A 13,317-nucleotide genomic window follows, 5' to 3' on the forward strand; every position below is an offset into this window, starting at 1 on the left:
CATGTTAGGTATCTATTTACTCGGCGTAACATCATCTTTCAGATTATATAAAAAATTGGGCTAACATTACTGTTTTGTTATTTTTTAAATCATGAAACGTATTTTTTTTTTTTTTAAATGCGTTTGAAAAATTGTTGTGCAAATACTGTTCGAGATAAAAAGTTGCAATGACCGCCGTTTTATTCCCTAGGGTGTCTGCTAAAAAAAAAAAAAATATATATATATATATATATATATATATATATATATATATATAATGTTATGGGGTTCTGAGTAATTTTCTAGCAAACAAATTATGATTTTTACGTGTAGGAGAGGAGTGCCAGAATAGGCCCGGTATTGAAGTGGTTAAAATAGCATAGTGCTAAATAGCAAAAATGGCCTGATCATGATGGGGTAAAATCTTCCAGGGCTGAAATGGTTAAAAAAAACATCCTGCACTCAACTATACAGAAATAGGACTTTTGAACTTCTGAATGAGTACAAGACGTGTTCCCTGTCCATTTACGCAATTCACCCCCCCCCCCCCCCTCCACCTCCATCCACTTCACCTGCTATACATTCAAGTGGAGTGATCTGTGGAATGTTTAGACTCGAGAGCTCGTAGTTCCTCATTCTTTGGCCATCATTCTACCTGAAGTGTTCTGAGGACATTGGGTAAAAATAAACCAATCTTTCCTGAAAAACAGGTCTATGGGCACAATACAGATGTCTATCTTGATGTCCCAACATGACTTTAAGGCCTCTTACACGTGATCGGACTTTCTACAAACTTTCCCGTGGATTTCTGTACAAAGGGCGTTGGCCGTGAACTTGCTAAGCATACACAACTTTCACCAAATCACGTGTTTTTTTTCTGCTCTTTACCGCCACCTTTGGTCAACTTCTGTATTGTTGTCTGATCTTTTGCTTTGGTTCTGAGCATATGTGTTTGTAGTCCGATGGTTTTCTGTACACACGATCGGACTTTGCTCCATCGGACTTATGTTGTCGATAAAAATGTGTCCGTTCGCACAGCCAACAAAAGTCAGATGAAAAGCGAAAAAGTTTGTCCGATGGAGCGTACACGCCATCGGATGTTGTCTTAAAACAGGTAATTTGCATGTTTGTTGTCAAAAAGTCAGATCGTGTGTACGGGCCTTACGATTCGTCAACCATTCTAAATAAAGACCCCACACTGGGTGACATGGGTTTAAATGGCCACAGCAGACCTTTTATTAACCACTTAACCACTTGCCGACCGCCTCACGCCGATGTACGTCGGCAGAATGGCACGGGCAGGCATAAGCACGTACATGTACGTGATTTGCCTCCCGCGGGTCGGGGGCCCGATCGGGCCCCCGCCCGGTGCCTGCGGCGGTCGGTTTTCGTTCGGGAGCGATCCCGGACGAGGGGACGGCCATTCATTCATGGCCACCCCCTCGCGATCGCTCCCGACGAATGGAAATCCCCGGTGACATCACTTCCTCTCCTGTAATGTAAACACAGGAGAGGAAGTGATGTATTCTCTCCTCCGTGTCGGTATTTTTCGTTCCGACACGGAGGAGAGCGGATCAGTGAGTTGCACCAACACATCCCACACACAGTAGAACATGCCAGGCACACTCACACCCCCCCTTTACCCCCCGATCACCCCCCCAATTACCCCTGCCCCCCCAGTCACAGTGACACCAATGTCATTTTTTTTTTTTTTTTTTTTTTTTTTGCATTGGTGTCATTTGTGACTGTAATAACTGTTAGGGCAGTTAGGGTTAGCCCCCTTTAGTTCTAATGTACCCCCCTAACCCCCCCAATAAAGGTTTAACCCCGTGATCACCCCCCGTCGCCAGTGTCACTAAGGCTGGGTTCACATTGCAGCGGTTTATGAGAACGAATGTGATTCGCACCGCACTGCAGTGCAAATCACATCCGATCTCTGTGCGATTCGAGTTCAGCCATTCGCCGCACCCGCCGCACCCGCCACACCCGCCGCACCCGCCGCAAATTCGCACGGGACCCTTTTTTTGGCCCGCAGCAGAATCGGATCGCATGGGTGTTCACACCATGCGATCCGAGTTTGCAGATCGCACTGCGATATGCGAACTGATCTGGGGGTGTCAGTAACATTTCACTGACACTCCCAGCAGTTCGCATAGGGCAGTGTGAACTGCCGCCGGGAGGCATGCGATGCGGGAACCCGCCGCGGATTCGCGGCGTTTCCGCATCGCTCCAGTGTGAACCCAGCCTAATAAGCGATCATTTTTCTGATCGCCGTATTAGTGTCACAGGTGACGCTAGTTAGGCAGGTAGGTATTTAGGTTCGCCGCAGCTTTTTATAGCGCTAGGGACCCCCATATACTACCGCATAAAGCCCCCTGATTGCCCCCTAGTTAACCCTTTCACCAGTGATCACCATATAACTGTTACAGGTGACGCTGGTTGGTTAGTTATTTTTTTATAGTTTCAGGGCACCCGCCATTTATTACCTAATAAAGGTTTAACCCCCTGATCACCCGGCAGGTGTCATTTGTGACTAATAACTGTTAGGGCAGTTAGGGTTAGCCCCCTTTAGTTCTAAGGTACCCCCCTAACCCCCCCAATAAAGGTTTAACCCCGTGATCACCCCCCGTCGCCAGTGTCACTAAGGCTGGGTTCACATTGCAGCGGTTTATGAGAACGGATGTGATTCGCACCGCACTGCAGTGCAAATCACATCCGATCTCTGTGCGATTCGAGTTCAGCTATACAGATAGTATGGCTGAATTCGTGTCGCACCCGCCGCACCCGCCGCAAACTCGCACGGGACCCTTTTTTTGGTCCGCAGCAGAATCGGATCGCATGGGTGTTCACACCATGCGATCCAAGTTTGCAGATCGCACTGCGATATGCGAACTGATCTGGGGGTGTCATTAACATTTCACTGACACTCCCAGCAGTTCGCATAGGGCAGTGTGAACTGCCGCCGGGAGGCATGCGATGCGGGAACCCGCCGCGCATTCGTGGCGTTCCCGCATCGCTCCAGTGTGAACCCAGCCTAATAAGCGATCGTTTTTCTGATCGCCGTATTAGTGTCACAGGTGACGCTAGTTAGGCAGGTAGGTATTTAGGTTCGCCGCAGCTTTTTATAGCGCCAGGGACCCCCATATACTACCGCATAAAGCCCCCTGATTGCCCCCTAGTTAACCCTTTCACCAGTGATCACCATATAACTGTTACAGGTGACGCTGGTTGGTTAGTTATTTTTTTATAGTTTCAGGGCACCCGCCATTTATTACCTAGTCTCACTAGTGTACCCCTAAATTTAGGGGTGTCTACTTTCTAAAATGGGGTCATTTGGGGGGGGGGGTTTGTGCCATCTTGGCATTTTATGGCCTTCAAAACTGTAACGCCCTTAGAAAGCCTGAAGGCGGTGCTTGGTTTTTGGGGCCCCGTACGCGGCTAGGCTCCCAAAAAGTCCCACATATGTGGTATCCCCGTACTCAGGAGAAGCAGCAGAATTTATTTTGGGGTGTCATTTCACATATGCCCATGGCATGCGTGAGCAATATATCATTTAGTGACAACTTTGTGAAAAAAAAAAAAAGTTTGTAATTTTCCCGCAACTTGTGGCAAAATATAAAATATTCCATGGACTCAACATGCCTCTCAGCAAATAGCTTGGGGTGTCTACTTTCTAAAATGGGGTCATTTGTGGGGGTTTTGTGCCATCTTGGCATTTTATGGCCTTCAAAACTGTAATAGGTAGTGAGGCGTGAAATCAAAAATTTACGCCCTTAGAAAGCCTGAAGGCGGTGCTTGGATTTCGGGGCCCTGTACGCGGCTAGGCTCCCAAAAAGTCCCACATATGTGGTATCCCCGTACTCAGGAGAAGCAGCAGAATTTATTTTGGGGTGTCATTTCACATACGCCCATAGCATGTGTGAGCAATATATCATTTAGTGACAACTTTGTGTAAAAAAAAAAAAAAAATTTTTTTTTTGTCATTATTCAATCGCTTGAGGCAAAAAAATAAAATATTCAATGGGCTCAACATGCCTCTTATCAATTTCCTTAGGGGGTCTACTTTCCAAAATGGGGTCATTTGGGGGGGTTTTGTACTGCCCTGTCATTTTAGCACCTCAAGAAATGAGATAGGCAGTCGTAAACTAAAAGCTGCGTAAATTCCAGAAAACGTACCTTAGTTTGTAGATGTGACAACTTTTGCGCAAACCAATAAATATACAATTATTGACTTTTTTTTTACCAAAGACATGTGGCTGAATACATTTTGGCCTAAATGTATGACTAAAATTGAGTTTATTGGATTTTTCTAATAACAAAAAGTAGAAAATATCATTTTTTTTCAAAATTTGCGGTCTTTTTACGTTTATATCGCAAAAAATAAAAATCGCAGAGGCAATCAAATACCATCAAAAGAAAGCTCTATTTGTGGGAAGAAAAGGACGCAAATTTTGTTTGGGTACAACATTGCATGACCGCGCAATTACCAGTTAAAGCAGCGCAGTGCCAAAGTGTAAAAAGACCTCTGGTCATTTACCAGCAAAATGGTCCGGTCTGAAAGTGGTTAAGGACCGGGCCTCTTTCTGAGATTTGTTGTTTACAAGCTAAAAACATTTCTTTTTTTTTGCTAGAAAATTACTTAGAGCCCCTAAACATTATAATTTTTTTTTCTAACACCTTAGAGAATAAAATGGTGGTCATTGCAATACTTTCTGTCACACCGTATTTGCGCAGCTGTCTTATAAGAGCACTTTTTTGTGAAAAAATACACTTTTTTGAATTAAAAAATAAGACAACAGTAAAATTAGCCCAATTATTTTTTTTATACTGTGAAAGATGATGTTACGCCGAGTAAATTGATACCCAACGTGTCACGCTTCAAAATTGCGCCCGCTCGTGGAATGGCGACAAACTTTTACCCTTAAAAATCTCCATAGGAGACGTTTAAAAAATTCTACAGGTTGCAGGTTTTAAGTTACAGAGGAGCGAGCTCAGCGGGACGGGGCACGTTTAAAATAGTTTACCTTTTATTTTTACACTGTTCTTTAAAAAACAATCAAATATCGTGTCGCTTTTATTCCTATTACAAGAGATGTAAACATCCCTTGTAATAGAAAAAAAGCATGACAGGACCTCTTAAATAAGAGATGTGGGGGTCAAGAAGACCTCACATCTCATATTTACACTAAAATGCAATAAATAAAAAAAAAAAATTATTTAAAAAAAAAAAAAGGCTCTCTAAAAAGCTATGGGCGGATGTGATGTTTTGACGTCAATGGTATGGAGTCGGGTGGGGGTCATCTTCCTCTCACTTGTCTCCATACCCAGAAAGGAGAAGCATCCGATCGTCTCCACCGCTGCCAACGGCTCCGGTAAGCGGCGGAGGGCCCTCTCCCACCGTCCATAAAAGTGATCTTGCGGCGAATCTGCCACAGAGACCACTATTATCGGAAAGCTTACCGCCGGCCGAAGAAGAGGATACCGGGGTTATGGCAGCTACCTGCTAACAACAATATCCCTCTTCAAAGTTAGCACGTATATCAGCGTGTGGCGTAATAAAGTGAATTAATCAACCTTATTTCAGTCAAGGCACCCTTTAGAATTGCGTGCGGCCCCCGGGGCGCATCAGTCTGAGGACTGATACTAGAAGGTGCAGCCAAACTTCTTTTACACACTCCCACACATGCAATTGCATATTTTAATTTTTTTATTTTTATTTAATTGAATACATTTTTAATGCATGCGAGTGTAATTAAGAATTAGCGACACCCACGTGCATTTTTGTGCAGTACAGGAAAAGACGTGATTTTGCATGTGTTGCCACACTGCACCTGGTGTGAACAAGCCCTGAAATGTGGTCTGCAGGTTGTAATCCATCCTCACGCAAATGCTTAGTATTGCTGTATCCAGGGCTGCTGTTATAAATCATGGGCCCCCGCACAGCCTATCTGACAGGACAGGCTCCTCTACTAACCTTTGCTCCCCAAATCCTATGTCTGCTTACCTCTGCCCCCCAAACCCCTTCACGTCTAGCCTCTGCACCCCAAATCCCCCCCTCTGCTAACCTCTGCCCCGCAAACCCCATTCAAGTCTAGCCTCTACACCCCAAATCCCCCCTCTGCTAACCTCTGCCCCCCAAATTCCACCTTTACTATCCCCTGCCCCCCCAATCCCCCCTCTGCTAACCTTTGCCCCCTCAAACCCCTTCACGTCTAGCCTCTGCACCCCAAATCCCCCCTCTGCTAACCTCTGCCCCCCAAATTACACCTTTACTAACCTCTGCCCCCCCAAGCCCCCCTCTGCTAACCTTTGCCCCCCCAAACCCCTTCATGTCTAGCCTCTGCACCCCAAATCCCCCCTCTGCTAACCTCTGCCCCGCAAACCCCTTCAAGTCTAGCCTCTACACCCCAAATCCCCCCCTCTGCTAACCTCTGCCCCCCAAATTCCACCTTTACTAACCCCTGCCCCCCCAATCCCCCCTCTGCTAACCTTTGCCCCCTCAAACCCCTTCACGTCTAGCCTCTGCACCCCAAATCCCCCCTCTGCTAACCTTTGCCGCCCAAAACCCCTTCACGTCTAGCCTCTGCACCCAAAATCCCCTCTCTACTAACCTCTGCCCCCCAAACCCCTTCACGTCTAGCCTCTGCACCCCAAATCCCCCCCCTCTGCTAACCTCTGCCCCGCAAACCCCTTCAAGTCTAGCCTCTACACCCCAAATCCCCCCCTCTGCTAACCTCTGCCCCCCAAATTCCACCTTTACTAACCCCTGCCCCCCCAATCCCCCCTCTGCTAACCTTTGCCCCCTCAAACCCCTTCACGTCTAGCCTCTGCACCCCAAATCCCCCCTCTGCTAACCTCTGCCCCCCAAATTACACCTTTACTAACCTCTGCCCCCCAAGCCCCCCTCTGCTAACCTTTGCCCCCCCAAACCCCTTCATGTCTAGCCTCTGCACCCCAAATCCCCCCTCTGCTAACCTCTGCCCCGCAAACCCCTTCAAGTCTAGCCTCTACACCCCAAATCCCCCCCTCTGCTAACCTCTGCCCCCCAAATTCCACCTTTACTAACCCCTGCCCCCCCAATCCCCCCTCTGCTAACCTTTGCCCCCTCAAACCCCTTCACGTCTAGCCTCTGCACCCCAAATCCCCCCTCTGCTAACCTCTGCCCCCAAATTCCACCTTTACTAACCCCTTCCTCCCCAATCCCACCTCTGCTAACCTTTGCCGCCCAAAACCCCTTCACGTCTAGCCTCTGCACCCAAAATCCCCTCTCTACTAACCTCTGCCCCCCAAACTCCTTCACGTCTAGCCTCTGCACCCCAAATCCCCCCCTCTGCTAACCTCTGCCCCGCAAACCCCTTCAAGTCTAGCCTCTACACCCCAAATCCCCCCCTCTGCTAACCTCTGCCCCCCAAATTCCACCTTTACTAACCCCTGCCCCCCCAATCCCCCCTCTGCTAACCTTTGCCCCCTCAAACCCCTTCACGTCTAGCCTCTGCACCCCAAATCCCCCCTCTGCTAACCTCTGCCCCCCAAATTCCACCTTTACTAACCTCTGCCCCCCCAAGCCCCCCTCTGCTAACCTTTGCCCCCCAAACCCCTTCATGTCTAGCCTCTGCACCCCAAATCCCCCCTCTGCTAACCTCTGTCCCCCAAATTCCACCTTTACTAACCCCTGCCCCCCAATCCCCCCTCTGCTAACCTTTGCCGCCCAAAACCCCTTCACGTCTAGCCTCTACACCCCAAATCCCCCCTCTGCTAACCTCTGCCCCCCAAATTCCACCTTTACTAACCTCTGCCCCCCCAAGCCCCCCTCTGCTAACATTTGCCCCCCCAAACCCCTTCATGTCAAGCCTCTGCACCCCAAATCCCCCCTCTGCTAACCTCTGTCCCCCAAATTCCACCTTTACTAACCCCTGCCCCCCAATCCCCCCTCTGCTAACCTTTGCCGCCCAAAACCCCTTCACGTCTAGCCTCTGCACCCAAAATCCCCTCTCTACTAACCTCTGCCCCCCAAACCCCTTCACGTCTAGCCTCTACACCCCAAATCCCCCCTCTGCTAACCTCTGCCCCCCAAATTCCACCTTTACTAACCTCTTCCCCCCAAACCCCTTCACGTCTAGCCTCTGCACCCCAAATCCCCCCTCTGCTAACCTCTGCCCCCCAAATTCCACCTTTACTAACCCCTGTCCCCCCAATCCCCACTCTACTAACCTTTGCCCCCTCAAACCCCTTCACGTCTAGCCTCTGCACCCCAAATCCCCCTCTGCTAACCTCTGCCCCCCAAATTCCACCTTTACTAACCCCTTCCCCCCCAATCCCCCCTCTGCTAACCTTTGCCCCCCAAACCCCTTCACGTCTAGCCTCTGCACCCCAAATCCCCCTCTGCTAAACTCTGCCCCCCAAACCCCTTCACGTCTAGCCTCTACACACCAAATCCCCCCTCTGCTAACCTCTGCCCCCCAAATTCCACCTTTACTAACCCCTGCCCCCTAATCCCCCCTCTGCTAACCTTTGCCCCCCCAAACCCCTTCACGTCTAGCCTCTGCACCTCAAATCCCCCCTCTGATAACTTCTGCCCCCCAAATTCCACCTTCACTAACCCCTGCCCCCCCAATCCCCCCTCTGCTAACCTTTGCCCCAAATCTCTTCATGTCTAGCCTCTGCACCCCAAATCCCCCCTCTGCTAACCTCTGCCCCCCAAATTCCAACTTTACTAACCCCTGCCCCCCCAATCCCCCCTCTGCTAACCTTTGCCCCCAAACCCCTTCATGTCTAGCCTCTGCACCTCAAATCCCCCCTCTGATAACCTCTGCCCCCCAAACCCCTTCACGTCTAGCCTCTACACCCCAAATCCCCCCTCTGCTAACCTCTGCCCCCCAAATTCCACCTCCCTTCACGTCTAGCCTCTACACCCCAAATCCCCCCTCTGCTAACCTCTGCCCCCCAAATTCCACCTTTACTAACCCCTGCCCCCCAATCCCCCCTCTGCTAACCTTTGCCCCCCCAAACCCCTTCACGTCTAGCCTCTGCACCCCAAATCCCCCCTCTGCTCCCCAAATTCCACCTTTACTAACCCCTGCCCCCCCAATCCCCCTCTGCTAACCTTTGCCCCCCCCCAAACCCCTTCATGTCTAGCCTCTGCACCCAAAATCCCCCCTCTGCTAACCTCAGCCCCCCAAATTCCACCTTTACTAACCCCTGCCCCCCAATCCCCCCTCTGCTAACCTTTGCCCCCCCAAACCCCTTCACGTCTAGCCTCTGCACCCCAAATTCCCCCTCTACTAAACTCTGCCCCCCAAATTCCACCTTTACTAACCCCTTCCCCCCCAAATCCCTCTTCTGCTAACCCCTGCCATCCAAAACCCTCCTCTGCACTCCAACCCCTCCCCCCTTCTCATTCAACTCTGCACCTCAAACACCTCCTCTGCTAACCTCTGCACCTCAACCCCCCCCCCCCCCCCCCACCCAGTTTACCTCTACATGCTCCCTATGCTCACCTTTGCACACAACCCGCCCCCCCCCCCCAATATCTTTGTACCCATTGTGATCCCTTCAGTGTGTCTATCTCTGCACCCTACCTGTTCTTCTTAGCTTCCCAAGCAAACCCCCCCCCTCCTCTCTACTTACCTCCTCTGCAGGGCTGAGCCCACTCTGCAAGTGTAGGATCTGGTGGCAGGCTTGATGGGCATAGAAGTGGCTGTTTACATCCTCTAGGTGGGGGGCATGCAGAGGAGGGGCCCTGATTTGCATATGAATTGCGGCGGGTTGCCGACCTAATTTACATATAAATGCCCATAAGATTTAGATATAAATAGCGGGCGCTTTACATGCTGACCCTAATTACAGAACAACGCCTTGTGTTTCTCTCCCTGTAGCAGCTGGAAGCTGGTGGGAGGGGTAGAGACAGGCTTTCAGCTGCTGCAGAGAGCTGCACAGGGCCTGGTTCTGCCGCCGCACCAATCCCCCCTCCCTGTCCGGGCCCCAATGTGTGCTGGGCCCCCTACAGGAGGATTGGTGGTCCCCCCCTCCTATCAACGGTATCCATAATTATTATTATTATTAACTAGTAGATTGACAGTCCTACCTCCATTAAAGTGTAGCTTCACTGGATTCACTTCACCAACGACAGATGGCAGTTTCACCTTCATGGGGGGCACAAGGACCTGCTCCACAGGGGGGCATGGAGGTTGACTAGACATGGCACAGAGTATGGGGCAAAATAAGATGTCTGGATTCTGGTACCTGCAGGGAAGGAAGGTTTAGGACATATCATTGTCTCTGCATTCACCATTCTGAGCAATGGGAGTGGATCTATATCCACTGTATAGTAGAGTTCTCTATACACCCCGATTATACTCAGAGGGTGAAGGAGAAAAGCTTGATGTGAACAATGCTACTCCTGGTGGCCATGGCTGATCATTACACCGGCAGGTTCTGCTTCCTTTATTGCAGTGGTTGTGCTTGACTGCTCCGTCTCTTCTCAAGCTGTCTACCCATTATGGGTCGGGTCACACCATGCCTGCATCCGCATCGCACGGGAATGCACTGGGCGTTCCCAATACCTCCCAACATTTTGAGAGGGGAATGAGGGACACCTACCAGCAAATGTATGTTGGCCTAGGACACGCCCCCTGCCACACCCCCTAAAGGAGACTTAACCCCCCCCAAAAAAAAGGTTCATTAAATCCACAAGGACTTTTTTTTTACCTCTACTATTCCTTTATATTGGCTTTTAAAATGTACAAATGCAGCAATTTAGGAATCGGATGAAAGGTTTAGGGGTGGGAAACACTTTTAGAAAGATAAAAAGTGCATTTTATATACAACTATATAGATCAGACCTAAATGAGGGACAAATGAGGAGGAATGAGGGACAGAGGGACATTGCTCCAAATCAGGGACAGTTGAGAACTATGCGTTCCTCTGCGATTCACATGCAGTTCTGTGCGGCGTGCAGTTTCAGCCCATTCATATTGAAATCACACCACACCAAAAGTAGTGCTAGCGCTACTTTTTAAAATGCACTGTAAAGCCATTGCATGGTACAAAAGTACACTATATTGCCAAAAGTATTGGGACACCTGTCTTTACACACATGAATTTTAATGGCATCCCAGTCTTAGTCCGTAGGGTTCAATATTGAGTTGGCCGACCCTCTGCAGCTATGACAGCTTCAACTCTTCTGGGAAGGCCGTCCACAAGGTTTAGGAGTGTGTCTATGGGAATGTTTGACCATTCTTCCAGAAGCACATTTGTGAGGTCAGGCACTGATGTTGGATGAAAAGGCCTGGATCGCAGTCTCCCAAAGATGTTCTTTTGGGTTGAGGTCAGGACTCTGTGTAGGCCAGTCAAGTTCTTCCACCCCAGACTCACTCATCCATGTGTTTATGGACCTTGCTTTGTGCACTGGTGCGCAGTCATGTTGGAACAAGAAGGGGCCATCCCCAAACTGTTCCCACAAAGTTGGGAGCATGAAATTGTCCAAAATGTCTTGGTATGCTGATGCCTCAACAGTTTCCTTCACTGGGATTAAGGGGTCAAGCCCAACCCCTGAAAAACAACCCCACACCATAATCCCCCCTCCACCAAATGATATGGACTAGTGTACAAAGCAAGGTTCATAAAGACATGGATGAGCGAGTTTGGGGTGGAGGAACTTGACTGTCCTGCACAGAGTCCTGACCTCAACCTGATAGAACGCCTTTGGGATGAATTAGAGCAGAGACTGTGAGCCAGGCCTTCTCGTCCACATTAGTGCCTGACCTCACAAATGTGATTCTGTAACAATGGTCAAACATGGTGTTTTTTCTTTTGAGCAGGGCTATAAAACAACTCCAAACCCCCGAGCAGCCAGCTGCACCCCCCCCCCCCCATCTCGCTGTGTTCCAGCTGGCCAGGCATTTATGCCCCATCTAGGTGGTGGGCAGCGGCTCCGGTGTCTTCTCCTCCATCACAGCGGCTTCCGCCATGTGGCTCCACCCCTCCGCATAGGAGTCCAATAGGATTGCCTGCCCTTTCAGCTAATTAGGTGACCGCTTCCCTGATTGGTCGAGAGGAGTATCAGTGTTACAATAGCAAATGTTCATTCGGTATTGTAACACACCTGAGTGGGCTTGGTTCGCATTCCCTGAGCCCACCCTACTTTGAAGCCTGTTATAGCCTCCGGCTCTAATCAGGTGCTTCAAAAAACAGCCCCGCCCATTGGAACCCATGTGTTCTGCAAGGGGCCAGATGCATGGATGGGGGAGGGGGGAGGCGCCCATGTGCCCTTAATGGACGGGTCGCCCCTGCTTACCTTACCCCTCTCTCTCCCCCTGGTAGCTGGTGTTCTCCTCTTCCCTCTGACGTTCCGGGTTGTGGGTGGGCAAGCTCAAGGGTCACGCCCATTCGTGCACAGTGTAGCTCACAGTAACATCTACAAACAGTGCCTACAGGGAACTATGGAAACTCATTTGATTTGTACTGCAGGTTAGGTAGTCAGCCTTAAGCCGGCCATACACTATACAATCTGATTGTACATTTTGATTAATGATCAATTTATATTCCAATTGATTTCTCTTGATAAGAATAATCAATCTAATCTCTGCTGCTAGTATGCGATCTCATCTATCTGGTGAGTGAAATACGATTGAATCCACAGAAAAAGCACGTCGGTTCTGCCTGTCAAAGCAACACAATTGATCATTTTCTGCCCTGGCTGACCAATCCCGATTGAAATCAATTGGAAGGAAAGCTATGGCTATTCGATTGTTTGCCGTTTTGATTGAAATGCATTATCCATCGGATAATAAAATTGAAGCATGTATGAGCACAAAGTAATATAAGGAAAAACAATCCATACAAATTGTATCCAATCAGGCAGTTCCCTGCACTACATGGTTGATGGCAAATCCTATAGGAGATTGTACAATCAGGTTGTATGGTGTATGGCTGCTTTTTAAATATAATGTGTCATCTCAATGGGAGACGTACTCACCGCACTCCGTCACCTCGCAGATCTCAGTGCAGAATGAAGAATCTCTCACCTGTTCTGCTCATTTATGTTCCTTGCTTCCTCCCCCCCCCCCCCCCCCCCCCTCCATCTGCTATTCTAGATAAAGGAAAGTGAAACCTCAGATGGGAGAGGATGGAGAATTCATCCCTTCCCGAGAAATGAAACTGAATGTGTGCTGGACCAAAGCAGCATCAGCAACACCGCTCCCCCCCTCCACTGTGCTTCACAATCACCACACCGATCGTCTTTGTAACCCTTCCATTGTAACCCTTCCATTGTAACCCTTCCATTGTAACCCTTCCATTGTAACCCTTCCATTGTAACCCTTCCATTGACAAACACAG

General features: G+C 49.2%; 1 protein-coding gene across 1 annotated transcript in view; it reads right to left on the minus strand.

Moving 5' to 3' along the window:
* The window catches only part of LOC143981730 (interferon-induced GTP-binding protein Mx2-like), a 77,367-nt gene extending 64,331 nt beyond the window's left edge, over positions 1 to 13,036 (minus strand). The window contains exons 1-2 of the mRNA XM_077479781.1: positions 12,956 to 13,036; positions 10,064 to 10,221 (exon numbers count right to left, since the gene is read on the minus strand). Coding sequence (XP_077335907.1) covers positions 10,064 to 10,178 — 115 coding nt within the window. The 5' untranslated portion in view covers positions 10,179 to 10,221; positions 12,956 to 13,036. The remainder of the gene's footprint in view (positions 1 to 10,063; positions 10,222 to 12,955) is intronic.
* Positions 13,037 to 13,317: the final 281 nt, after the last annotated feature.

The sequence above is a fragment of the Lithobates pipiens genome, unplaced genomic scaffold (genome assembly GCF_037356315.1).
Source record: "Lithobates pipiens isolate NorthernLeopardFrog02 unplaced genomic scaffold, aLitPip1_a1.2 Scaffold_16, whole genome shotgun sequence".
Lineage (NCBI taxonomy): Eukaryota > Metazoa > Chordata > Amphibia > Anura > Ranidae > Lithobates > Lithobates pipiens.